The sequence below is a fragment of the Microcaecilia unicolor genome, chromosome 11 (genome assembly GCF_901765095.1).
Source record: "Microcaecilia unicolor chromosome 11, aMicUni1.1, whole genome shotgun sequence".
NCBI classification, from domain to species: domain Eukaryota; kingdom Metazoa; phylum Chordata; class Amphibia; order Gymnophiona; family Siphonopidae; genus Microcaecilia; species Microcaecilia unicolor.
This window is the reverse complement of record NC_044041.1, coordinates 25,531,895-25,559,384: the sequence shown is the minus strand read 5'-3', so window position 1 is coordinate 25,559,384 and position 27,490 is coordinate 25,531,895. Positions and strand designations below refer to the sequence as shown.

General features: G+C 48.0%; 1 protein-coding gene across 1 annotated transcript in view; it reads left to right on the top strand.

The window, feature by feature from the left end:
• The window catches only part of SGSM1 (small G protein signaling modulator 1), a 276,394-nt gene that overhangs the window by 210,157 nt on the left and 38,747 nt on the right, over window positions 1–27,490 (top strand). The window contains exons 12-17 of the mRNA XM_030218397.1: window positions 2,825–2,954; window positions 5,027–5,165; window positions 10,838–10,902; window positions 14,263–14,408; window positions 17,947–18,075; window positions 23,222–23,404. Of these exons, the coding sequence (XP_030074257.1) occupies window positions 2,825–2,954; window positions 5,027–5,165; window positions 10,838–10,902; window positions 14,263–14,408; window positions 17,947–18,075; window positions 23,222–23,404 (792 nt within the window). The remainder of the gene's footprint in view (window positions 1–2,824; window positions 2,955–5,026; window positions 5,166–10,837; window positions 10,903–14,262; window positions 14,409–17,946; window positions 18,076–23,221; window positions 23,405–27,490) is intronic.

The following is a 27,490-nucleotide window of genomic DNA, read 5'->3' as shown; positions in this document are numbered from 1 at the left end:
GGAATGAAGGAAAGGGAAAGATGTCAGACTGGGGGTGGTGGAGCCGAGCCAGGCGGCAGACTATCCCCTCGCCTCAGGCTGTGGACTGTTGGGCCATCCCTGCAAAAGGGTGTGACTATTTCCCCCTTGAAAATTATTTCAAGAAAACTACACCCTTGGACAGCAGATATTGGGAACAGTGTCCCCGCAAGAGCATCCACCTGCTCCCGAAGACCTCCCAACCCCCCCTGTAGGCCCCTCGGGGCCTACCTTAAGGATATCTTAGTGGTCTAGGGTAGGATAGTCAGGAGTGATTCCCAGTTGCTCCTGCCCATACCGACACTAGGTTCAAAATGGTTGCTACAATGTCTAGCAGTCATCTCACGGTACTACCGCTAGAGTCCTGAACCTGACTGGGGATTGCTTCTGCCTGTCCTACCCTAAACCACTAAGGCATCCTTAAGGTAGGCCCAGGGGAGCTCTTGGTAGGGAGAAGGTCTTTGGGGGGGGGGGGGGGTTCTGGGGGAGGGAGAATTCTTCAGGAGGCAGAATGATGTTGAGGGGGGGAGGGCTTTGGGAAGGAGGTGGATGCACCTGGGTAGAGGGCCTTCGGAAACCACAGATTTTTGGAGCAACAGACACTGCCACCCCTCATGTGCTCCATTGCTCCAAGGCTACATTGTACATCTGAGTTTTGTGTGCACAATTATTCTGGGTTAAAATGGTATTTACCTTTGAGAATTCAGATGTATATGTACAAGTAGAAACTCTGCCCAGACTGCAGGGTCAGGGGCACCTTCTCAAACAACAGATAAACTTGCGCATATATAAAGGTGAATTTTCGATATGATGTCTAAATCTGATTTTGAACATTGTGCTGAAAACGTACAAAAATCAAGTGACGAACACAGCGATTTTCAAAGCATTTCCTAGACTTTCTGTAGATGTTTTGTGCTCAGTGCAGTGGCGTAGGAAGGGGGGGGGGGCGGGAGGGGTAGTCTGGCCTGGTTGCACACGCTCGGGGGGTGCCGGCCCCGCTGGTTCCCTGCTCCCTCTGCCCCGGAACAGGTTACTTCCTGTTCCGGGGCAGAGAGAGCAGGGAACCAGCGGGGCCGACGCAGCTCCGAGTGACGTGCACTCGGGGCGGATCGGCCCTCCCGCAGGTAAGAATGCGGTCCGGGGGGGGGTGCGCCGTGCTGCACCCAGGGGGGGTGCGCAGCGGCGACCCGCCCTGGGTGCCATTAGCCCTCGCTACGGCACTAGCTCAGTGCATTTTACTTTTGTGTCATTTTTTAAAAGAAAAAATACATTCAAGGGGAAAACACCCCAAAACAAGCCATTTGGACGTCTAGGGGGGTCAGTATTTTTAGTAGACTGGCCACACAGACATCCAAGCAGAAAAGTGGTTCACCCTAGGGGACACTGCAGTGGAATTCACATAAAAGGTCCCAGGTATACATCTCACCGTTACCCCCTTATATTGTATGGTGAGCCCTCCAAAACCCACCAAAAACCTGTACTAAACGGTATACCACTACAGTAGCCCTTACGGCTGCAGGTGTCACCTATATATGGGTACACTGCCGTGACCACGTCCTCCAGCAACGAGTTCCAGAGCTTAACTATTCTTTGAGTGAAAAAATATTTCCTCCTATTTGTTTTAAAAGTATTTCCATGTAACTTCATTGAGTGTCCCCTAGTCTTTGTACTTTTGGAACGAGTAAAAAAATTGATTTATTCTACTCGTTCTACACCACTCAGGATTTTGTAGTCCTCAATCATATCCCCCTTCAGCCGTCTCTCTTCCAAGTCTCTTTGGCCTCTCCTCACACGAGAGCAGTTCCATCCCCTTTATCATTTTGGTTGCTCTTCTTTGAACCTTTTCTAATTCCGCTGGATCTTTTGTGAGATACGGCGACCAGAATTGAACGCAATACTCAAGGTGAGGTCACACCATGGAGCAATACACAGGCATTATAATATGTTTTTGTTTTATTTTGCATCCCTCTCCTAATAACTCCTAGCAGCCTGTTTGCTTTTTTGGCTGCCGCCGCATGACATGTTTCTTTATAGAATTACTCTAGATTATAGAATTACCCCCTAAGGACTAGATCCAGTAAATCTGGCATGGAAAAAAATTGTACGTTGAGCAGTATTTTATAAAGGGCATCCATACTCTAAAGCAGGTGTAAATGTCAGCACCTAAATTATGTGCGGATCGGGCATATTGTATAAGAATGTGAATAATTCATAGAAATGTCCCCCTCCCCCTCAAAAATACATGCCTTATTTATTTGGATTTTGCTCACTCCTTTTTCAGTAGTAGCTCAAGGTGAGTTACATTCAGGTACTCTGGATATTTCTCTGTCCCAGGAGGGCTCACAATCTAAGTTTGTACCTGAGGCAATGGAGGGTTAAGTGACTTGCCCAAGATCACAAGGAGCAGCAGTGGGATTTGAACCGGCCACCTCTGGATTGCAAGACCAGTGCTCTAACCACTAGGCCACTCCTCCACCCCCTTAGGAGTCATATGCAGATCGTTATAGAATACGATCCATACGTAAATCCCAATTGAGGTCAGTTAACACCAACAGTTGGTTGTAAGCAGCCAGTTATTGGCACTAATTGGCTCATTAATTAAGTTGCGCCATATATAGAATCCGGGAGTAAATGCATATCAGGTGAGCAATTTTGCAAAAGCCTTTTTTTCCTTGACTCAAACACTTCTCTGTCTGTGGACGTGCTTTTACAATTTTCCCTCTTTGCAAATTCACATCTCTGCTGTAGCTTTAACTTGCAAAAGGGTTTTCTCTTGTGGGTATTTAAAAGATCTCGTTTGTTGTAGGGGAAAGTGTTTCCAAAGCTGAGGAAGCGAAGTCCACAGGGTTCTTCCGAGTCGGCCTCGGACAAGGAAGACGATGAAGCCACCGACTATGTTTTCAGAATAATCTATCCAGGAACCCAGTCAGACTTCGGTAAGTGCAGTGTGCTTAACGGCAAATCTGTATAATCCCGAAATATGTTTTTAACGCACTTCTGGAGATTCCTGCAGTAAGTCAGTGCAGTGGATTAAAATGATTGTTGCCCTGTTGGCCTTAAGAAGAGCGGGGGATTTAGCGGGTAGCAATAATGTCCATTGGATCAGCAGAGAAATGTATATGTAGATTGTTTCCTCTTACATTTCCACTGTAATCACAGGATGGAAGGATAGTTTTGTATTCAAATATAGTTTTTGTTTCTTCTTTATAAAATATGTTTTTTGCGTATGGAAGGGAAGTGTTTCTCTCTGGCTATTAATTCTCTAAATGCTGCATCAAAAGTCTGCAACTTAGTATAGTTTTCATTCTGTAGCCATGCACATTTGTGGGCTACTTGCAGTAAAGAAGCTGTAATACCATAGGGCCAGGGGACCAGCGCCAGACCCATAAGGCAGGACTAGGCATGTGCCTGGGGCAGCAGCTTTGGGGGAGGAGACCCAAAGAGCAGCGGCAGTCAGAGCAAAACAATAAGTTCTGTCAACCTACATATTTTGACACCCACCAGACAGGACTTAACAAAGATCTGGGTTTTCTAGCCCATTATAAACCATAAAATTGTACTGCACTGCTTTGCCACCCTCCTGTGTCCATGCATATCCCCCTGTCCCTCTTCCTGTCTCTCACCTATCCACCTCCATCCTGTTAGACTGTCACTGGAATGCTTTGATGTTTCACTTATATACACAGTCATCTACCAACATTTGCTTATTTCTGATCTGACGAAGAAGGGCAACCTTCGAAAGTTAATCAAGAAATGCATTATGTCCAATAAAAAAGGTACCATCATGTTCAAGTGTACAGCGCTGCGTACGTCTAGTAGCGCTTTAGAAATGATTAGTAGTATTTTCTTTTCCATGTTTTATTTTGTTTTATTTCTATTGATTACCTTTAAAAGTGGACTAACACGGCCACCCCACCTCTCTAGTCAACCTACATAAAATCAAAGAAATAGCGGGAGATACTTTTTCAAACTGCCCGTTTACCCAGATTATTCACGGAGAGGTGATGCTGGGATGACCCATGATTGTTGTTGGGAGGGGGGGGTTCAAGGGGTCTGAAAGTTAATTGGGGGAAGGCAGAAATGTGAATGCCTGATATCCTTTCATCAACCTTGCATAGGGCAGATGTTGAGGGTCATGACCAGGAATGCCTTGCTATACCTGACAATGTAATGCAGGTTTTATTGGGGAGGGGGGGGGGGGCGGTATTTCAACTTCAGCTTTCCATTTCTTCATCATATTTATTTTTTTAATTATATTTACATACCACAAACCTGATTAAAACCACTCTATGTGGTGTGTAAAATTACATACATAATTATACAACTTTAATCACCAGTGGCGTACCGAGGGTGGGGCGGTGGGGGGCAGTCCGCCCCGGGTGTACGCCGCTGGAGGGGTGCAGAAAGCAGCCGTGCGGCTGTCGGCTTCGCTGGTTCCCTGGGACAGAGGGAGCAGGGAACCAGCGGAACCAACAGCCACGCGGCTGCTCCCAGCAGGTAAGAATGCACCCGGGGGGGAACTTGGGGCTTGGGTGATACGCCGCGGTGGTGTTGATGCGCTGGGGGGGACAGATGCTGCTGCACCCGGGGGGGGGGGGGGTGCGCAGCGGCGATCCACCCTGGGTGGCAGCCGACCAAGAATCGCCACTGTTAATCGCATAAATTGTACATACATAATCCAACAAATAAAACATATCACATTAAACACATAACTTACAACAATAAACCACCAACACTAAAAACCCAATGCTGCTTAATATGGGTACCTTAATTAAAATCTACACTTAACAAATATGTTTCTGACTTTAAGGTTAACACTTTGGGCCCTGTTTACTAAGCTGCGCTAGAGGTGCGTTAGAGTTTTTAGGGTGCACTAATTGTGTAGGCACCCAACTAACCGTTATGCTAATTTTATGCATGCACTAAAATTGCTAGTTCACCTTAGTAAACAGGGCCCTTTGTTCCTTTTAGATTTTGGTACTTATTTATTTTTTTGCTTTTGCTCTAGTGTCCCAAGACTTGATGGATGCTCAGGGCAGCGGACTGCCTTCCATGTGGCAGCCCACCACTCGCAATTCGTCCTGTTCCTCCTGCTCGCAAAGCGGCTCCTCAGACGGAGGTCCTTCTAATGGCTGCAACCATGAGAGGTGCATTGAAGCTGTTATTAAAGACTATACCAGAAAATCTACCTAAATAATATCGGAGATGTGTTAGTTACATTTGATCTCTAGTCCTGGTTTTATAGACATTGTGGGGGTGAATTTGAGATTGGCTTTCAAGGTACATTTTCAAAGGAAAGCCTTATTGTGAAGGTAGAGGGGTTTTTTTGTAGAAAATTGGGATTGGGCCCATAAAATGGGGCTGCTTTTTTGTCGCCTGCCTTTACACTTGCTTTGAAACAGCTAGAATTGCAGAGGGAATCTGTATGCAGCAGGGGCGTAGCTAGGTGGGGCCATGGGGGCCTGGGAACCCCCAAGATTTAGTCCGAGCCCCTGTTTTTGCTGGCGGGGGTCTCCAACCCCCGCCAGCCGAAGCCTTCTTCAGCGCTGGTCTCTGGCGTGCCGCCTTCACTGATCTGTGCTTTCTTGAGTCCTGATGTCCTGCATGTGCCTTTAAGTGAAACTGAGCGTGCTCAGTTTCACTTAAAGGAACGTGCAGGCGCGCCGCATTCGCTGATCTGTGTTTTCCTCCTTATGTCCTGCACATTCCTTTAAGTAAACTGAGCAGTTTCACTTAAAGGAATGCGCAAGACACCAGGACTCAAGAAGGCACAGATCATTTATTTACAGTTATCTTCTCTCTTATCTTCAAATCAATATTCTGCTCGCTTCCTCCTAGCACATAAGTGTCCCTGATGACAATGGCTTTATTTATTCACCATCTTATTATTTATTTGGGTACACATCCTCCCTTTTCGTCAGAGAAGTTCAGCGTCATATTGTGAGAGATAGTAGCCTTACCCAGCCCCCTGGGAGATTGCTGATGTGTCAGCTTCCAGTGATTCACATCGACATCAATGCTCAGTGCCCACCACTGATTCCCTTAGCAGCACGAGTAAGCTGAGCTGAGATCATCTTTAGCATATTATGGATTGCATTTTAATTTAATATGCAAGGAGGAAAAGGACATAGTAACGTCCTACTTCATTTTAGATATCAGTTCATTGATTTAATCACCATTCCTCTGTTACCTGTATCTTAAACTTGGCTAGGAGACAACTTTTCAGGTTTAACCCAAATTACTAGGAAGCACTGCCACGGGATGCGCTGAGGGGTCCTGCGCTAGTGTTCCCACCGGCGTGCGGTACTGTGCCCATCTAAAGCACCTGAGCCTAATTCCTGAGTTTCCAGACAGGCTGGAATGTTACAGAGGCTGCCAGGCTCAGAGCCCCTGTAGGGAGGGAGGCCCAGGCATCATGGAATAGTGACACCTAGTGGCTGGATTTAAAACTCATGCTGGCAGGGTTCTGTGGTTCATGGTCTGTGGGCTAAAGAGCTTTCCTAAATTGCTAGGAAGGGGCTGTAAGATAGGAAGGAGTATCCCCAGGCAGTTCAGGGTTGCCAGATGGGCGGTTTTCCCGCCCAATTGGGCGGTTTTCCGCAACCCGCCGCGGGAAACTTTTGCCCGCGGCGGGTTGCGGTTTTTTGGGCTTGTTTTTTTTTTTTCGTGCGGGTTTTGGGTGGTTTTTCGGCCGGCGGGGGGTGGGGCTAATGGCGACAGAGGCGGGGTTTGGTGACGTATTGGGTGGGGCGATGACGGCGGGGGCGGGGCTGATGACAGCGGGAGCGGGGGTGATGACGGAAGGGGTGGGGCTGATGACGGCGGGGGCGGGGGTGATGACGGAAGGGGCGGGGTTGATGATGGCGGGGGTGGGAGTGATGACGGAAGGGGCGGGGGTGATGACGTCGGGGGTGGGGTGTGTGCGGTTTTTGGGCGGGGTTTGGGCTGTTTTGGGTGGGAATTTTTTTTTTTTATATGGCAACACTGAGGCAGTTGTGAATGAAGATTCCTAGTGCCAGATCCCATCCTTGGTTTTGAATTAGCCGGGAGTCCAAAGCAGGAGGAGGAGACTGCTAGATAAAAATAAAAATGAGAAATGATCTTGCCCTGTAAATCATTTACAGTTCTCTTATTAAATTATTCTGGACACCTGCTGTTGAATAGTTCAGTATAGATGATTGGGTGAGCTGAAGGACTCTGAGTAGAGGAACGGTGTAATGTTTATTTATTTATTACATTTGTATCCCACATTTTCCCACCTTTTTGCAGGCTCAATGTGGCTTACATTATGCCGTAATGATAATCACCATTTCCAGCATGAGAAATAGAAAACAGTTTAACATTAAAGTTCATAAATGATGAAGTAACTGGTTGAGTACGTTGGGTAGAAAGATCAATTCAAGCATGAGAGGTAAAGGGGTGATGCGTTAACGTTCATTGGTGAAAATTGATTGAAGCAGTTAGGTGTATAGAATTCGATTTTATCTGGTTGCGATAGAGTCATGACGTTAGATCATTATGAAGGCTCATCATGGTACAGTGGTGGAAATAAGTATTTGATCCCTTGCTGATTTTGTAAGTTTGCCCACTGACAAAGACATGAGCAGCCCATAATTGAAGGGTAGGTTATTGGTAACAGTGAGAGATAGCACATCACAAATTAAATCCGGAAAATCACATTGTGGAAAGTATATGAATTTATTTGCATTCTGCAGAGGGAAATAAGTATTTAATCCCTCTGGCAAACAAGACCTAATACTTGATGGCAAAACCCTTGTTGGCAAGCACAGCGGTCAGACGTCTTCTGTAGTTGATGATGAGGTTTGCACACATGTCAGGAGGAATTTTGGTCCACTCCTCTTTGCAGATCATCTCTAAATCATTAAGAGTTCTGGGCTGTCACTTGGCAACTCGCAGCTTCAGCTCCCTCCATAAGTTTTCAATGGGATTAAGGTCTGGTGACTGGCTAGGCCACTCCATGACCCTAATGTGCTTCTTCCTGAGCCACTCCTTTGTTGCCTTGGCTGTATGTTTTGGGTCATTGTCGTGCTGGAAGACCCAGCCACGACCCATTTTTAAGGCCCTGGCGGAGGGAAGGAGGTTGTCACTCAGAATTGTACGGTACATGGCCCCATCCATTCTCCCATTGATGCGGTGAAGTAGTCCTGTGCCCTTAGCAGAGAAACACCCCCAAAACATAACATTTCCACCTCCATGCTTGACAGTGGGGACGGTGTTCTTTGGGTCATAGGCAGCATTTCTCTTCCTCCAAACACGGCGAGTTGAGTTCATGCCAAAGAGCTCAATTTTTGTCTCATCTGACCACAGCACCTTCTCCCAATCACTCTCGGCATCATCCAGGTGTTCACTGGCAAACTTCAGACGGGCCGTCACATGTGCCTTCCGGAGCAGGGGGACCTTGCGGGCACTGCAGGATTGCAATCCGTTATGTCGTAATGTGTTACCAATGGTTTTCGTGGTGACAGTGGTCCCAGCTGCCTTGAGATCATTGACAAGTTCCCCCCTTGTAGTTGTAGGCTGATTTCTAACCTTCCTCATGATCAAGGATACCCCACGAGGTGAGATTTTGCGTGGAGCCCCAGATCTTTGTCGATTGACAGTCATTTTGTACTTCTTCCATTTTCTTACTATGGCACCAACAGTTGTCTCCTTCTCGCCCAGCGTCTTACTGATGGTTTTGTAGCCCATTCCAGCCTTGTGCAGGTGTATGATCTTGTCCTTGACATCCTTAGACAGCTCCTTGCTCTTGGCCATTTTGTAGAGTTTAGAGTCTGACTGATTCACTGAGTCTGTGGACAGGTGTCTTTCATACAGGTGACCATTGCCGACAGCTGTCTGTCATGCAGGTAATGAGTTGATTTAGAGCATCTACCTGGTCTGTAGGGGCCAGATCTCTTACTGGTTGGTGGGGGATCAAATACTTATTTCCCTCTGCAGAATGCAAATAAATTCATATACTTTCCACAATGTGATTTTCCGGATTTAATTTGTGATGTGCTATCTCTCACTGTTACCAATAACCTACCCTTCAATTATGGGCTGCTCATGTCTTTGTCAGTGGGCAAACTTACAAAATCAGCAAGGGATCAAATACTTATTTCCACCACTGTATATTTTTTCAAACAGGTTGGTCTTTAGTAATTTCCGGAAGGCTTGTCAGGCTGTTGTTTAGAACAGTGAGCTGACACCCAGGGAAACCTGGGTTCAAATCCCACTGTGGCTTCTTCCATTGCCTCAGGTACAACGTAGGGGCCCTTTTAATAAAGGGCAGTAACCTTTTTCCACTTTACTGCATTTTTATAGCCAAAATGGTGGCACAGTTGGGAACATGTCCAGCATTTTCTGCTCAGACAAGTTCCCTATTCATTAATCTAATCTAATATAGGTATTTTTATTCCACTTAACCTAAAAAGGCTCAAGGCAGATCATAATGCAAAATAAAGATGGACAAACCCTTTGAATTACAATCAGATATTTAAGTTAGCCCAAGAGCCCTTCTCCTCAGTAGCATACCTATCATTGTTGCTACCCGGGGTGGAGCACCCCCCCTCCTCCAAGCAAGGGGGATGCACCAAACAATTGTGCAACTCCTCCATATGTATATGATATGTATATGATTAGAATACCATCATTTATATGCCTTTCTGCCACCTAAATCTAAGGAGCTCCTTAAAGAGTTAACCTCAATAGGCCTACTTCTAAACAAATTAAAAAAGAAACCTTCCCTAGGGTGTGTTCATGTCACTGGAGTAAAGCGGCTTAATTTTCAAAGGTGTACACGCTATTTTTCCTGCCATAAAACTGCCTTCAGAAACAATAGTTGTGACGTGCACAATCACTTTCAAGTGTGTATAAGTTACACAGGTGTTCAGAGGGGTTTGTCTTTGAAATTTTGCATTATAGGGCACTGCTGGGTTCAGCAAGCAAATTCACACCAGCGCGGACTGTTTGATAACGTACCCCTCTGTACAGTTCTGTTATTTTTAACACACGCAAATGCATACATTTAGAGGCCAACCAAAACCGGGGTTCTCAGTTTTGACCAAACCCAAATCAGCAGCCGAAATTTGCTGTTCGGTTTTGGCTAAAAACTAAAATGAAACTGAAATCAGCTCTTTCCCCTCTCCCCCCAGCAGAGAGCGGGTCCTCCTGGGCCAGACTCTGCTGCCAGCCCCAGCCACAACCCTTTCACCCTTCCATCACCTGAAGGCCCTCCCTGGGCCTACTTTTAAATGCCCTGGTGGAATAATGGCACACTCCCCCTCCCCCAGGCCGCCCAATCTCCGGTCACTTCTGCTGATGCTGGTTCCAATCTCAAAATGGCGGCCAGGACCTCCCGCAGCAGACTCGGCAAACAGTTTGGCTGAGGAACCAGCGAGAGCAAGAGCGATTGGAGATCGTTGTTGCCCAGAAGAGACAACTGGACCTCCAGGAGATTTATAAGGTAGGCCCAGGTGGCCCGAGGAAGGGCCACCACTGGGATCACCAGGGCATTTAAAAGTTGGCCCAGGGAGGGCCTTTAGATGGTGGGAGTGTGGAGGGGCTATGGCAGGGGGGATGGTGGCGCCTGCCCCAGGAGGTGGTTGGGTGGCCCAAGGGGGGGGAGCAGAGAATGATCGTGGAGGAGGTAGGGATTTTTAGCCGAAATCCGAACCTGGATTTTGGGTTGGTTTTCGGTGCCGAATTGAAAACCAAAACTGAAATTCAGTCGGCCTGTACATATGCACATAGAGAGGAAGTTCTACAGGTATAGTCATCGTTCCTTTCTTTTTACTGGATTTTTTTTTTCTCTTTTCAGAGCACCACTAAGATTACTGTGTAACAACATGAAGTACCAGATTCTTTCCAGAGCTTTCTACGGCTGTATGTATTTCTTGTCTCAATCTCATTCACTCCCCCATACACAGACTCTCTACAGCAGGTATTTCTCTCTCCCTGTGACAGCTTAGGCTTATAAATAAACACGATGAACGTTTTTGAATATTCATTGACTTTCCCGCTTTATTGTATTCAGAATTTTTTGGGTGGGGGGAGGGGGTGAACTTTCTGCGGTTGCATTCCATGGTTTTTGATCAGCATGTCAGCGTTACCCACTTAACGCTGTATTCACCTACCCAGCAGAGTAACATAAGCATGTACTGAAAGAGAGCTGCACATGGTTCGCCTTAGGTTGAAGGCACCACAGGTATTGCACAGAATGAAACTCAGGTTGCCTGGATGGAATGAGGTAGCACCAGGGCCTTTTTGGAGGGGGTACTTGGGGGTACCGGAAACACTGTCTGCTAAACTTGACCCATGGTTCTCGTATTTTAATGAAAGAGCTCAGGTTCTACGTACAAATTCTGCCTTGTCATAGAATCTATGACTGGTTGCAGGGGTCCTGGCTATTGTAGGGTGGGCCCCTCAATGATCACTCCACCCCTGAAGGGTGGCCTGGCATTTGAGTACCGGCACCTTTTTTGCTAGACAAAATGCACTGGGTAGCACACAGGAACTATGATAATAAATACCAGTCAGCAAGGAATATGCTGTTAGATCTGTTCTTCCAGGTATTAAATGGTGTATGGGGAGTGCTATGTAGGAAATGAAAGCTTTGGGATGGGTGGGAATAAAAGCCAGGAGAAACCAACAGCCTTATTTTCGACAGTGTTCGGCGCTCATATTTCGACCCAAATTGGGAGATGGGCGCCCATCTCGCAAAGGCGCCCAAATCGGTATAATCGAAAGCCAATTTTGGGCGTCTTCAACTGCAGTCTGTTGCGGAAACGGGCAAAGTTGACGGGGGCGTGTCGGAGGCATGGTGAAGGCGGGACTGGGGCGTGTTTATCGGCCGAGGAGAGATGGGCGCCTTCGGCCGATAATTGAAAAAAGAAAGGCGTTTTTAGCGCGAATTTGGGTCATTTTTTAACCCTTTTTTTCACAAACAAGTCCCAAAAAAGTGCCATAAATGACCAGATGACCACCAGAGGGAATCGGAGATGACCACCCTTGACTCCCCCAGTGGTCACTAACCCTCTCCCACCAAAAAAAAAAAGAACTTTAAAAACTTTTTTTCCCAGCCTGTATGCCAGCCTCAAATGCCATACCCAGCTCCATCACAGCAGTATGCAGGTCCGTGGAGCAGTTGTTAGTGGGTGCAGGTGGACTTCAGGCAGGTGGACCCAGGCCCATCCCCCTCTACCTGTTACACTTGTGGTGGTAAATGGGAGCCCTCCAAACCGCCCCTAAAACCCACGGTACCCACATGTAGGTGCCCCCCTTCAGTCATAAGGGCTATGGTAATGGTGTAGAGTTGTGGGCAGTGGGTTTTGGGGGGGGATTTGAGGGGCTCAGCACCCAAGGGATGGGAGCTATGGACTTGGGAGGTATTTAATTTTTTTTTTAATTGTTACAAGTGCCCCCTAGGGTGCCCGGTTGGTGTCCTGGCATGTGAGGGGGACCAGTGCACTACGAATCCTAGCCCCTCCCACGACCCAATGCCTTGGATTTGTTCGTTTTTGAGCTGGGCGCCTTCGGTTTCCATTATCGCTGAAAAACGAAACCGCCCAGCTGAAATCCGCACAAATCTGATGCATTTGCCGGGCACAAACCATATTATCAAAAAAAAAGATGGGCGCCCATTTTTTTCGAAAATACGGTCTGTCCCGCCCCTTCACTTGCCTGTTCTCGGACATAGACGCCCATGGAGATGGGCGTTCGCGTTCGATTATGCCCTTCCAAATGTCCCAAAATAGTAAAGAAACTGAGGTTTTTTTTTTAAACTTTGCTGTCTAAGAGAGATTTAGGCCCAGTTAGGAAACTTAGCTTTCAGAAGTGCAGGGTAGCAAAGCACCTCCCAGGCAGTTCAAACACACCAGAAAATGGCCCCTCCCTGCTAGACAGAGGTTGAAGACAAGTAATCCAGTGTTTCCCTAGTCCGGTACTGGAGTACCCCCTTGCCAGGCACGTTTTCAGGATATCCACAATAAAATATGCATGAAAGAGATTTGCATATAATGGAGGCAGTGTATGCAAATCAAATTCATGCATATTCATTGTGGATATCCTGAAAACCTGACTGGCAAGGAGAGTACTCCAGGACCGGACTTGGGAAACGCTGAACTAATCAATGTAGTGCTGATATTCAATGGCAGTGCCCAGAGAGCTACCCAGTTAATTTAGGGCAGCCTTTTTTGATCCAAAGTTAACCAAATAGTTATCCAGGCACAGCCGTTGAACATCAGTAGGGTTGCCATATGTCCGGATTTACACGGACATGCCCTCTTTTTGAGGACACGTCCGGGCAACCGGGCGGGTTTTGCCAATCTGCCCGTTTGTCCGGATTTCTGGACAAACGGGCAGATTGCTAGCCTCCCCTCCCCTTAGTTACTACTGCCGTGGTGGTCTAGTGACCTCTTCCGCCTTCAGGGCAGGAAAGAGCCCCCTCTTTCCTGCCCGGAGCGCTGCCCTGTATGCATCCTTCCTGTTGGTGATCTCGGTGCCAATTCAGAATGGCCGGCGAGAATTGAAGTGACCTTGCGAAACTTCAACTCTCGGCGGCCATTTTGAATCGGCGCCAAGATCACCAACAGGAAGGATACATGCAGGGCAGCGCTCCGGGAAGGAAAGAGGGGGCTCTTTCCTGCCCCGAAGAGGTCACTAGACCACCGGGGCAGTAAGGTAAGGGGAGGGGGGGTGACAGGAAGGGGGGTGATGGGGTGTGTGACAAGGGGGAAGGGAAAATGTGACAGGGCGGAGCGAGGGTGTGAAAGGGGCGGGGCAGGTGTGAAAGGGGGCGGGTGGGATGTGTGGTGGGGGCGGGGCATGTGTCCTCCTTTTTGGGGGACAAAATATGGTAACCCTAAACATCAGTGATGCCTGGGTAACTCCTGGTTCCACCCAGATTCTGTGCCTCAACTGCCCTGGCACTAACCGGAAAGTGCCATGGCAGTCTGCCTGCATTTTCAGTAACGCTATCTGCGAATGGACTAGTCAACATTACATTATCAGGTAGTAGCTTCTCCCACCAGGTTAAGTAATGTTGAACATTGGTATTATTATCTTGCTTAAATTTAAAGGCACATAACAGTCTATGCTTTTTATCTAGATTGTAAGCTCCCTACTTTCAGCACACCACCTATCACGAACCTTTTTTTTTGTTGTTGTTTTCTTGAGAATGGCCTCTGTGACTGAAGCATCTTCGACTGATCTAATGCGATGTCTCTCTTTATTTGACCTGAACAGGGCTTGCGTACTGCAGGCATCTTTCAACTGTAAGAACCCATTTGTCAGCACTGGTTAACCATAAGATCGTGTCTCCTGACCTACCTGTGGACGCCAGCACTGGCCTGACGGCGGAGATATGGCAGGGCTACATGCAGGACTGCATGGTGAGGATTCAAGAGTTCCCCTTTAGCATTTTTGTTCTTTATATCTGCTGTACGTAAAACAGTCCTAAAACCTGATCCACATTCTGTTCTGAAATCTGCAAGTATTGGCTTTCCAACCTGCAGTGCTAAACATTTTCTGCTAGATTCTCTATATGGTGCCAAAAAAAATTGTCATGGGGAAAAGTGTTATTCTATAAGCGGTTTATAACAGTGGCGTAGCTATGGGTGGGCACAGGCCCACCCAGAGACGACACTACACTGCCTTCTCCCCTCGTTCCTCTGTGGTGCCCCACATTTGCCCTCCTGTTACCAAACCCCTTCTCTCCTGGTGCACCCTAAAGGCGTCCCCGACTCATGCTGCTATCCACCCCTGCTACCCGTGCTGGCCCACAGGCTTCCATCCACCATGTCCCACCCTTGCTGACATCATTTCCTGTTTCCTGTCTGGTGGGACGTGCCACATCATGGCAGATGGAAGCCTGTGGGGGCAATGCAGGCAGCAAAAATGAACCACCGCAGGTGCCGGGGACGCTCACAAGGCACACTGGGGATGGACAGGGCCCAAGAACAGGAGGGTAGATGCTGGGATGCCGTGGAGGAAAGAGAGGAGAGATGTTGGATGTGGGGTAAGTAAATAAAAAAACTGTAATTTTTTTTTATCTCAGGGTTGGGTGGGGGGGGGGGGGTGCATGGAAGGGTCCATTTAAATTAACTCTGGGCCCATCCAGAATACTGGGTCTGGCTACGCCCCTGGTTTAAAGAATAGCACTTATGCACAGGAATCGCAGCTATCTTTAGGTGTGGCCAGTGGTGTGCTGGAGCAGGCTCTCACAGCTCGCAAGAGCCGGTTGTTAAGTTTTTAAGAATTTTGGGAGCCGGTTGTTAAAGTAGGGCCCTCCATGGCTACTTTAACAACTGGCTCCCAAAATGTGGGCTTGGGCCCCCTGCTGAATTCTCTTTTACTTTGCTGGTGGGGATGCTGAGCCCTGCCAGCCAAGTAAATAGAATACTGCTGCTCCCCACTCCTTGTTTCCAGCTCTGAGCAGCAGGCTGGGACTTCTCCAGCATGTGTGAGAAATTTCAGCATGCTGCTCAGAGCAAGATGTTGGGAGTGGTGGCAGTCCATTTATTGGCCTAGTGTGCCCGCAGGAAGGGAGGGAGGAGAGAGAGGCAAGTGTTGCTCCCCCCCCCCCCCCTCCACCCTGCCACCCTTGGCCCAACTGCAGAGCTGGCTACGTCCGGAGAAAGAGCCTGTTGTTAAAAATTTACCAGCACACCCCTGGGTGTGGCCATATGTAGCAGCTGAAACGTGGCACAAGTGTATGCGCCTACATTAAGCGTGTATCCCTGTTGTTATATAACAACACAAGTTAATTTTAGGAACGTCCCTGTTATGCCCGTGCCCCTCCCATTTCCATGCCCCTTTTTTAGATCACATGTAAATGCCAGTTAAGCCAATTATTGGCACTAATTAGCTCATTATCCAGTTAAATTCTGTGACTTTTTTACTACTTACTACTACTACTACTTAGCATTTCTATAGCGCTGCCAGGGTTATGCAGCGCTGTACAAGTTTCACATGGGGAAGGACAGTCCCTGCTCAGGAGAGCTTACAATCTAAAGGTTACAAACTATGTAGTCAGTGTAGGTAATCCTCAGCCCTGGTTAACCCCTTGCATCCGTTTTAGAATTAGGGGGTTTGGAGCCAGTATTCAGCTCCAGTCTATCCAGTTAAGCAGATGAATTTTGAATATCTAATTAAAGTTAAGTTCCCGCCACTCAATGTTCCTGGTCAGAGTCAACTGGGGGGCCCTTTTACTAAGCTGCGGTAGGCTCTATACGCGTTCATCATGCGCCCAACTGAGACTACCGCCAGGCCAGTGCATCCTCCTGGCAGTAATTTCAGATTTGGCACGTGCCCAAAACGCGTGGACGAATTATTTATTTATTTCCTCCTATGCGCGCCAGTTCTGGTGGTAATCGGCACGCACCGACCGGTCACCGAGTAAGCCTTTACCGCTAGATCAATGGGTGGCCTTAAGGGTTCAGGCCGTTTTTGGGAGCGCGCTGGTTTCATTTTTACCGCAAGTCCTTTTCCCGTCCCATTTAAAAAAAAAGCCCTTTTTTGTAGCTGTGGTAAAAACTGTCCCGGTGCACGCCCAGTACACGCACCTACACTACCGCAGACCACTTTTTACCGCTGCTTAGTAAAAGGGCCCCTGGCTCAGAGCATACTTTAACCTACTTTTCTACTGCCGCGGTAAGAAATAGGGACCTGTTTTCCCTAGTGCCGGAAATGCCATGCACTGGGGCTGGAACTATTGCCAGCGCCTGCGTTGGGCTGGCAATACCTATGGATTGCCGCATGATAAGCCTGCAGTGGGCTTACCCTGCTTAGTAAAAGGGTCCCTCAGTGGCAGAGCCTGAACATTACCTAGCATTGCATTCCAAGGCATAATGCCAGCAGCGGTCAGCAAAATGCTGAGCATTGCCAACTGAATATCGATCCCAGTATAATAATTACCAGTAATGATTAATGTAAGTCCTACAGTATTTTCTTTATTTGTATCCCACATTTTCCCACCTATTTGTAGGCTCAATGTGGCTTACATAGTACCGGAGAGGCGTTTGCAGGCTCCGGTGTGAACAAATACAAAAGTGATGTTGTGGTAAGATAAAGTTCATGTGGCACAGCCACAATTAGGGAAACGTACAACGGAAGAGGTGTATGCATGACAGTTTGCACATGCACTCTAGGGAAAAAGGTGTGCACTCCGAAGAGGAGAGCACGCTATTACCAGCAGATACTTGTTTTAACAGCCCATCCCAAATATTCACATACAGACCAAGCAGAAGAGAGCAAGGCTCTGGTCAGTGGCGTAGCAAGGGCGGGGCGCCCCGGGTGCACGCTGCTGGAGGGTGCAGACAGCAGCTGCGCGCCTGTCGGCTCCGCTGGTTCCCTGCTTCCTCTGCCCTGGAACAGGTTACTTCCTGTTCCGGGGCAGAGGGAGCAGGGAGCCACCGGAGCCGACAGGCGCGCGGCTGCTCTCTGCACCCTCCAGCAGCCAAGAATGCGCCGGGGAGGGGGGTGTCATTGTGCCGGGGAGGGGGTGTCATGCTGCACCCTGGGGAGACGGACGCCGCTGCACCAGGCGGGGGGGGGGGGGGGAGGGTGCGCAGCAGCGATCCGCCCTGGGTGGCAGCTGACCTAGGAACGCCACTGACTATTCCAGGTGACACTAGGAAAACCCCAGCTGCCAGCCAGTTCTGCCCAGATATACTGGCTGATGGACTGCATGAAGTCCTCCACAGGAGGTGTGGTTAGCATGTGCAGCGTCTATTGTAGCGTTACTGAATGATGTTCAGTTCCAGTGATCAGTGGTTGTCCTTACGGAAATGTTCTTGGTCGCCTTGACTCAAAATCGTTGCGATAAATGTCTCACACAATGTACATCTATAAAATTATTTCCTAGGATGTCTTTACTCTCATATTTTTTTTTTTTTAACATTTTTGTTACTACGTTAATACTGTTTCCAGAAATATGAGGAACAAGAGTTGTTGCGCTTGATTTACTACGGGGGAATCCAGCACGAGATACGTAGAGATGTCTGGCCTTTTCTTCTGGGACACTATCAGTTCGGCATGACAGAAGCTGATAGAAAGGAGGTTAGTTCACTGCTCAGGTGTATATTGGCGCTTTTCTTTTTAATTACCTTCAGTTTTTGAAAAGGGCTCCTAATTTCTTTTTTTTTTTTTCATTTAAAATTCCTTTATTAAATGGAAATTACAATTTCAGAAAACCAAGTACAGCATATCCCCGGGTCTGGTGCAAAAACCTTCAGCCATGCCTGCCCCCCGCCCCCCCCCCCCCTCCCCGCTTCCCATCAAGTCAAATGCTCCCAATTTATTTATTTATTTAGATTTTGCTCACACCTTTTCCAGTAGTAGCTCAAGTTGAGTTACATTCAGGTACTCTGGATATTTGTCTGTCCCAGGAGGGCTCACAATCTAAGTTTGTACCTGAGGCAATGGAGGGTTAAGTGACTTGCCCAAGATCACAAGGAGCAGCAGTGGGATTTGAACCGGCCACCTCTGGATTGCAAGACTGGTGCTCTAACTAAACTCACCTCATCTGAGGACCTCGAGATATATATGCTGCTTTTATGTATATAAAAACCAAGGACGTCTTTGGGCAGTATTAAGCACTGACCTCCACTTTACCCTCGTTCCTCCTGGCCTCAGTCAGATCGGGTCCAGCAACTTAATTATTGAAGCATGATTTCCACTGCTGCACCTGAGAGCAGGGAGGGACAAATCACTTTGAAAGTTACATACTGGCATATGGGACCAGTGTAACAATATCAAGTGCCCTAGGCAAACCTTTGGTCTTGTACCCCTTTGATTAATTTTCTGGACCCTAGCACGCTCCCCCACATGAGACTTTAATAGTTCAACTCAGCAATCATAATAAGCCAAACACCACACCAGGAACGTAGCTACGTGGGGCCACGGGGGCATGGGCCCCCACAGATTACTCCCTGGTCCCCTCTACATTTGACCCCCCTCCCCGCCATCGCCACCCGCCCCTCGCCCCGCCGCCACATCAGGTACCTTGTTTGCTGGCGGGGGTCCCGAATCCCCGCCAGCCGAAGAGTTTTCTTCAGTGCCAGTCGACTCCGGCGCCTTCATTGTGGGATCATCTGTTTCTGACGCCTTACATCCTGCACCGTGCATGTAGCCCCATGCAGGACATAAGACATCAGAAACAGAAGATCACACAACGAAGGCACCGGAGTCGACCGGCGCTGAAGAAGACTCTTCGGCTGGCGGGGATTGGGGACCCCGCCAGCAAACAAGGTACCTGATGCGGCGGGGGGGGGGGGGGGGGGTTGCAGTTGTGGCAGTGGTCCAAAGTGGCGGGGGGGGGGGGGGTGCAGTTGCGGCAGGGGGGAGGGGTCCAAAGTGGCATGGTGGCAGCGGGGGGAGGCGGCTAAACAGTACCCCCCCGCACCTCGGGCTCTGGCCCCCCCCTCCTGCCGAGGTCTGGCTAAGCCCCTGCACCACACCTCTCAGAAGAATCTTGTAAAGTTATTTTATGTATATATACATAAGGAAACACATTTCCGAAGATTCTTTACCCAGGTGTATGAACGATTTGGAATTTGCTCACTATCCCTCCTGGAAAAAGTACACACACTGATGGTTCCTTGAGTTTATATGACAGCCAGGACTTATTTTGCTTTGACCCTAGCTACTCTTTACTGCCCTTCAGAAGCTGGCACCCTGGGTGACTGCCTAATTTGCCTAAGGATCAAGCCAGCCCTACGCGCACACATTTATACCTGCTGACTTGTGCAGATATGTTTGTCTGAGTTAAAATAACATACATTCTTCCAAAAATGCAGAAGTATGCGTGTAGTTCTAACCCTTGCCCCAGCCCAACCCCCAGAATGCCTCCCCCTACAGCGGTCAAAAGTACACATGAAATGAAACTACTTGCATACTTTTTCTTTCATGTAAGGGGACAATTATATAACAACTTATCGTATTTTTCGGACTATAAGATGCACTTTTTTCCCCCCAAATTTGGGAGGAAAATGGGGGGGTGCGTCTTATAGTCCGAAGGTAGAGATTTCCCTCCCTCCCTCCGAGTTCCGGATCGCCCTCCCTCCGAGTTCCGGATCGCCCTCCCCCCCGGCCCCGTCACCACTCATGCAATCTTCCCTGGTGGTCTAGTGACGTCGGGGCAGGAAAGAGCCCCCTCTTTGCTGCCCAGCGCGCTGCTCTCCGTCCTCCTGTATGCTGCCTGACGGTCTCGGCGAGATTCAAAATGGCCGCCGAGACTTCAATTCTCGGCGGACATTTTGAATCTCGCCGAGACCGTCAGGCAGCAATGCATACAGGAGGATGGAGAGCAGCGCGCTGGGCAGGAAAGAGGAGGCTCTTTCCTGCCCCGACGTCACTAGACCACCAGGGAAGATCGCGTGACGTGAGTAGGGAGAAGTGCTGACAGGGCCGGGGGGAGGGCGATCCCGAACTCGGAGGGAGGGATTCGGACAAGACGCACCGGAGCACCTAGGTTTTAGAGGAGGGAAAAAGGAAAAAAAATTTTTTTTCCTATTTCCCTCCTCTAAAACCTAGGTGCGTCTTATGGTCCGGTGCGTCTTATAGTCCGAAAAATACGGTATATCTGCAGGTAGAGCCTGGTTTTACCTGAAAAAAATGGCTCTGGAAATTGCTTTGCTCATTATTCCCAACGTCCATTAATCTCACAAATTGGGCAGGCGGCACTTCAGCACTCTCCTTTCGTTCCAAAACTATACACAGTACATATTCACACTTGACCAGTTATCCGATAAAGAGTGGAATTTATTGTGGCCGCAACATTCTACAGTTTATATCTGTGAATACATTCACAGAAGCAAGCAATTTCAATCAAGTGTACATTTTACAATAATAAACAATCAATTTTATGACTCCATTTCTATTTAGAGCATTTGAGGCGAAGTGGCCTAGCCTTCTGAGTCACACAGTTCTCTCTCTTTCTGCCATAATCACGCTGTAGTTTTGCTCCGCCTGGTGCATATACCGCTGACATGCCCAGGTGCTGACATCACATCTTTGCTCCAGGGATTGCCGTAAAAGCATCCTCCCTCTGCTGCAACGTTGAACTGAGGCTCATACCCCATCGTCTGCCGCGCCGGAATGCTGAAAGTAGCTCATTTTAAAATCCCGTGGCACCAACCACAACCGCGTGCATGCATTTTTTTTTTAATGATTCCTATGTACCCTGGGCGCTCTGCTGTACTATGTGGCCGCACACAGCCAACCCGCGGACAATCGCGGCAGGTCCGTGCTGTTTATGCACAGCTTGCCGCTGCCGAATGGGCTTCCGCTGTAGGTGCGTGCCGCGTGGCTGGGACTCCACTGCTTGCCGCTGCCGAATGGGATCTCTGTGTAGGTGTGTGTCGCGTGGCTGGGAAAAAAGTTACAAAAAAGGGGGTCAGTAGACAGAAGTCAGCGCCGTTCTTCCTGGCATCCAATGGCAAAACGGGCCTTCGCTGGAAGTGAGTGCCGTGTGGCTGGCTACACGAGGAGTCAAGCGAGCCACCTTAGTCGTGGGAGAGCCGTGGTAGCAGCAGGCTAAAATGGTGCCTGCACATCGCGGGCGCCGCCCTTCTTGCTCCCAGAGGTCACTTGTTTCCCACCTCACCTCTCAGACTTCCTGTCTTGCCTGCCTTCCTATCGGTCCTCCCTTCTTTCGTGCCTCCCCTTTACTTATCCCTTACCTAACTTGCCTATGCTTGCAATCCCCTCTAACTTTTCATCCCCCTCCCCCCTCCCCCCATACTGCCTCCTATTCCTGCCGTGCTGGGCCACCGCCCGTTTGTGCTCGTGACCGCCTAATGCTGGGTCACTGTCCTGTACAATTACAGAGGTAATCAAGGGCATTCCATTATTTGGATGCCATAAAATAGAATGCAGATCATTTAGTGGACTCATAATGAGTAGAAGTGGGGGGGGGGGGGGGGGGGGGGGGAAGGACCAGTTGCTGAGTTCCCATAAATCAAAGAATGTGAGAAGGGGTATAGGGTACTAACAAAGTAAGCTGAGGACAGGGCCTTATGCACCAAGCAAAGAATTTTAAATTGAACAAACTGGTAACCAGTGCTGGTTTTTCAGTAGTGGGGATACATGATCATTGTCCCAGAATGCCTACACCCAACTCGGATGAACCCTGAGGCCACCTGGAGGGTCTGTTCCCAGCACTGCTCAAGCCTGCCTGCACCTGGGCACATGATCTACATTAGCATACCCATCCACCTGCCTGCTGGGTTCCACTTGCCTCTGGGCAAGTCTCCCACCAGCAAGTTGTCTCCCCAGTGGTTTCAAGGACACAGGGGCCATAATCCCAGGGTCCCACAGTTCCTAGAAAACACCCACAGACCCCAAAATACATACCACCTGGATTTTTAGTCCAGGACATCAGAGCTAATAAACTAATGGGTTTACTATCAGAAGAACAGAACCGTGAATGATATAAAACAGATGAAAAAACAGGTAACTGAATAAGGATCAATATTAAATCTATCTAAACACTTTGTTACTACTTGTGTAGCACCTGGAGAGTTTCAGGAAAATAACTGTTCACAGTTCTTGAATAGGGCCTTAGGGCAGAGATGTTTATCCTCTGCATTTCCTATCGGAGACTGGGAAAAATCCAGTACCTGCTGGCTGGATTTGAACTCTAGGGCCAGTCAGAGCCCAGAGCACCAACTTTGAAAGTATCTGGCCAATGGCACTGCAGGTTTCCTTTCCACAGGGCTAAACTGAAAAGAAAACAGCTTTCTCTGCAACAGCTTTAAAACACAGAATAAACACCACCTGCTGGCCAAACAAGAGAAATACACTGCATGAAAATATTATTACAGTTCACAGGCTTGAAAACCCCATTTCGCCACAATCATACATTTGTGCATTGGCTGTTACTGTGCACTAAACCGCATGTTAACAGCCTAACACACTTTACTAAGAGGGCCCTCAAGTGTCTGTTTTGTTTTCATTCCCTTTTTGCCATTCTGAAATGGCTACAATGAAAACAAAAATTCATTGCATTTATCCTACTGGATAGGAAGATGAGTGCTCCCTAATTTAAAGTAAACAGTAGTAAGGATGTTCTTTCTCTTGTCCAGTCCGATTTCTTCATTTGTTTCACATACGCCATCGCCTCCAAAGGAAAAAAAAAGGCAAGCATAACTGTCTGTAACTGTGTTTGTTAGTAATGGGGACTGTGTGTTTCTCAATCCTCCAGGTGGATGATCATGTTCGTTCTTGCTATGAACAAACCATGGTTGAATGGATCGGTTGTGAAGCCATTGTCCGGCAGAGGGAAAAGGAATCGCACGCTGTGGCTTTGGCGAAATGCTCCTCTGGAGCAAGTTTAGACTGTCAGATTCAGAGGATGATGCACAGAGACTCCACAGTCAGTAATGAGGTATGCGGGGGGGGGGGGGGGGTATGAGAATGGATGTCGGGATCTGGGCAGAGGAAAGCTTACGACCCAGTGTAGGATGATCAGAGCATAGCTGCACATCCTAAACCATGAATTTGCTAGTACTACAGAACTGATGGGTTGGAAGTACAGTGGCGATCCTAGGTCGGCTGCCACCGGGGCAGATCGCTGCTGCGCACCCCCCCTGCGGGTGCAGCAGCGTCCCCCCCTGCGGGTGCAGCACGACCCCCCCCCCCGGCGCAAAGACACCCCCCTCCATGGCGCATCAAGCCCCCCCCCCCCCCAGGTGCATTCTTGGCTGCTGGAGGCTGCAGAGAGCAGCCGCGCGCCTGTCTGCTCCATTGGCTGCCTGCTCCCTCTGCCCCGGAACAGGAAGTAACCTGTTCCGGGACAGAGGGAGCACGGAACCAGCGGAGCTGACAGGCGCGTGGCTGCTCTCTGCACCCTCCAGCAGTGTGCACCTGGGGCGGACCGCCCCACCCTTGCTACGCCACTGTGGAAGTATACCCTGTTCGAAAAGCCTTTAGCAGGATTTTTAGGCATTTCTGCAAAACAAATTAATAGCCTGTTATTCAGCTCCATTTATTTAGGTCGTAGCTGTTGCTGCCCGGAAAAGCATAACGTAGTAGATGGCGGCAGAGAAAGACCTGCATGGTCCATCCAGTCTGCCCAACAAGGTAGACTTCTAAAATATGACGTGATGACAAAAGCATAACTAGTGTACCTTTTTCAACCCCATAACCGGGGCTGCACATGAAGACTTGTACTTCAGGCCCTGCCCACTGCGATGGCTTTGCAGTACCTACCCTAGGCTACAGAGGTGTGCTGCAGACTAGGGCCATACCTGGATTTTCAATGGCATTCTCCAAATAATGTCGACTAAAACAAGGTTGGTCAGTAGTGATAACTCCAGACTGCAAGCATTTCAAACAGGTCTGCAAGCTCTTCAGGTCAAGATCCCAAAACATTGTTTCAGTCCTATATGTATATTTTTAAAAGTCCCTACAAAACAACCTCATTATTGTGACAAATATATGTACATAAGTACATAAGTACATAAGTAGTGCCATACTGGGAAAGACCAAAGGTCCATCTAGCCCAGCATCCTGTCACCGACAGTGGCCAATCCAGGTCAAGGGCACCTGGCACGCTCCCCAAACGTAAAAACATTCCAGACAAGTTATACCTAAAAATGCGGAATTTTTCCAAGTCCATTTAATAGCGGTCTATGGACTTGTCCTTTAGGAATCTATCTAACCCCTTTTTAAACTCCGTCAAGCTAACCGCCCGTACCACGTTCTCCGGCAACGAATTCCAGAGTCTAATTACACGTTGGGTGAAGAAAAATTTTCTCCGATTCGTTTTAAATTTACCACACTGTAGCTTCAACTCATGCCCTCTAGTCCTAGTATTTTTGGATAGCGTGAACAGTCGCTTCACATCCACCCGATCCATTCCACTCATTATTTTATACACTTCTATCATATCTCCCCTCAGCCGTCTCTTCTCCAAGCTAAAAAGCCCTAGCCTTCTCAGCCTCTCTTCATAGGAAAGTCGTCCCATCCCCACTATCATTTTCGTCGCCCTTCGCTGTACCTTTTCCAATTCTACTATATCTTTTTTGAGATACGGAGACCAGTACTGAACACAATACTCCAGGTGCGGTCGCACCATGGAGCGATACAACGGCATTATAACATCCGCACACCTGGACTCCATACCCTTCCTAATAACACCCAACATTCTATTCGCTTTACTAGCCGCAGCAGCACACTGAGCAGAAGGCTTCAGCGTATCATCGACGACGACACCCAGATCCCTTTCTTGATCCGTAACTCCTAACGCGGAACCTTGCAAGACGTAGCTATAATTCGGGTTCCTCTTACCCACATGCATCACTTTGCACTTGTCAACATTGAACTTCATCTGCCACTTGCACGCCCAATCTCCCAGTCTCGCAAGGTCCTCCTGTAATCGTTCACATTCCTCCTGCGACTTGACGACCCTGAATAATTTTGTGTCATCGGCGAATTTAATTACCTCACTAGTTATTCCCATCTCTAGGTCATTTATAAATACATTAAAAAGCAACGGACCCAGCACAGACCCCTGCGGGACCCCACTAACTACCCTCCTCCACTGAGAATACTGTCCACGCAATCCTACTCTCTGCTTCCTATCTTTCAACCAGTTCTTAATCCATAATAATACCCTACCTCCGATTCCATGACTCTGCAATTTCTTCAGGAGTCTTTCGTGCGGCACTTTGTCAAACGCCTTCTGAAAATCCAGATATACAATATCAACCGGCTCCCCATTGTCCACATGTTTGCTTACCCCCTCAAAAAAATGCATTAGATTGGTGAGGCAAGACTTCCCTTCACTAAATCCGTGCTGACTTTGTCTCATCAGTCCATGTTTTTGTATATGCTCTGCAATTTTATTCTTAATAATAGCCTCCACCATCTTGCCCGGCACCGACGTCAGACTCACCGGTCTATAATTTCCCGGATCTCCTCTGGAACCCTTCTTAAAAATCGGAGTAACATTGGCTACCCTCCAGTCTTCCGGTACTACACTCGATTTTAGGGACAGATTGCATATTTCTAACAGTAGCTCCGCAAGTTCATTTTTTAGTTCTATTAATACTCTGGGATGAATACCATCAGGTCCCGGTGATTTACTACTCTTCAGCTTGCTGAACTGACCCATTACATCCTCCAAGGTTACAGAGAATTCGTTTAGTTTCTCCGACTCCCCCGCTTCAAATATTCTTTCCGGCACCGGTGTCCCCCCCCAAATCCTCCTCGGTGAAGACCGAAGCAAAGAATTCATTTAATTTCTCCGCTACGGCTTTGTCCTCCCTGATCGCCCCTTTAACACCATTTTCGTCCAGTGGCCCAACCGACTCTTTGGCCGGTTTCCTGCTTTTAATGTATCTAAAAAAATTTTTACTATGTATTTTTGCTTCCAACGCTAATTTCTTCTCAAAGTCCTTTTTTGCCCTCATTATCTCCGCTTTGCATTTGGCTTGGCATTCCTTATGATCTATCCTGTTACTTTCAGTTGGTTCTCTTCTCCACTTTCTGAAGGATTGTTTTTTGGCTCTAATGACTTCCTTTATCTTACTGTTTAGCCACGCCGGCTGACGTTTAGTCTTTTTTCCCTTTTTTCTAATACGTGGAATATATTTGTCCTGAACCTCCAGGATGGTGTTTTTAAACAGCATCCACGCCTGACGCAAGTTTTTTACTCTGCGAGCTGCTCCTTTCAGTCTTTTTTTCACCATTTTTCTCATTTTGTCGTAATCACCTTTTCTATAGTTAAACGCTAGCGTACTTGATTTCCTAGTTTCACTTCCTTCAATGCCAATATCAAAACCGATCATATTATGATCACTGTTGTCAAGCGGCCCTCGTACCGTTACCCCCTGCACTAGATCATGAGCACCACTAAGGACTAAGTCTAGTATTTTTCCTTCTCTTGTCGGCTCCTGAACTAGCTGTTCCATGAAGCTGTCCTTGATTTCATCAAGAAATCTTATGTCCCTTGCGTGTACAGATGTTACATTAACCCAGTCTATATGCGGGTAATTGAAATCCCCCATTATTATTGTGTTGCCCAGTTTGTTTGCGTCCCTGATTTCCTTTAACATTTCCGCATCCGTCTGTTCGTCCTGGCCAGGCGGACGGTAGTACACTCCTATCACTATCCTTTTCCCCTTTGCACATGGAATTTCAATCCACAGTGATTCCAAGGAGTGTTTTGTTTCCTGCAGAATTTTCAATCTATTTGATTCAAGGCTCTCGTTAATATACAATGCTACCCCTCCACCAATCCGATTCACCCTATCACTACGATATAATTTGTACCCCGGTATGACAGTGTCCCACTGGTTATCCTCCTTCCACCAGGTCTCAGAGATGCCTATTATATCTAATTTTTCATTTAGTGCAATATATTCTAACTCCCCCATCTTATTTCTTAGGCTCCTGGCATTCGCATATAGACATTTCAAACTATGTTTGTTGTTCCTAAGTACATCATGCTTAGTACTTGACAGTATTA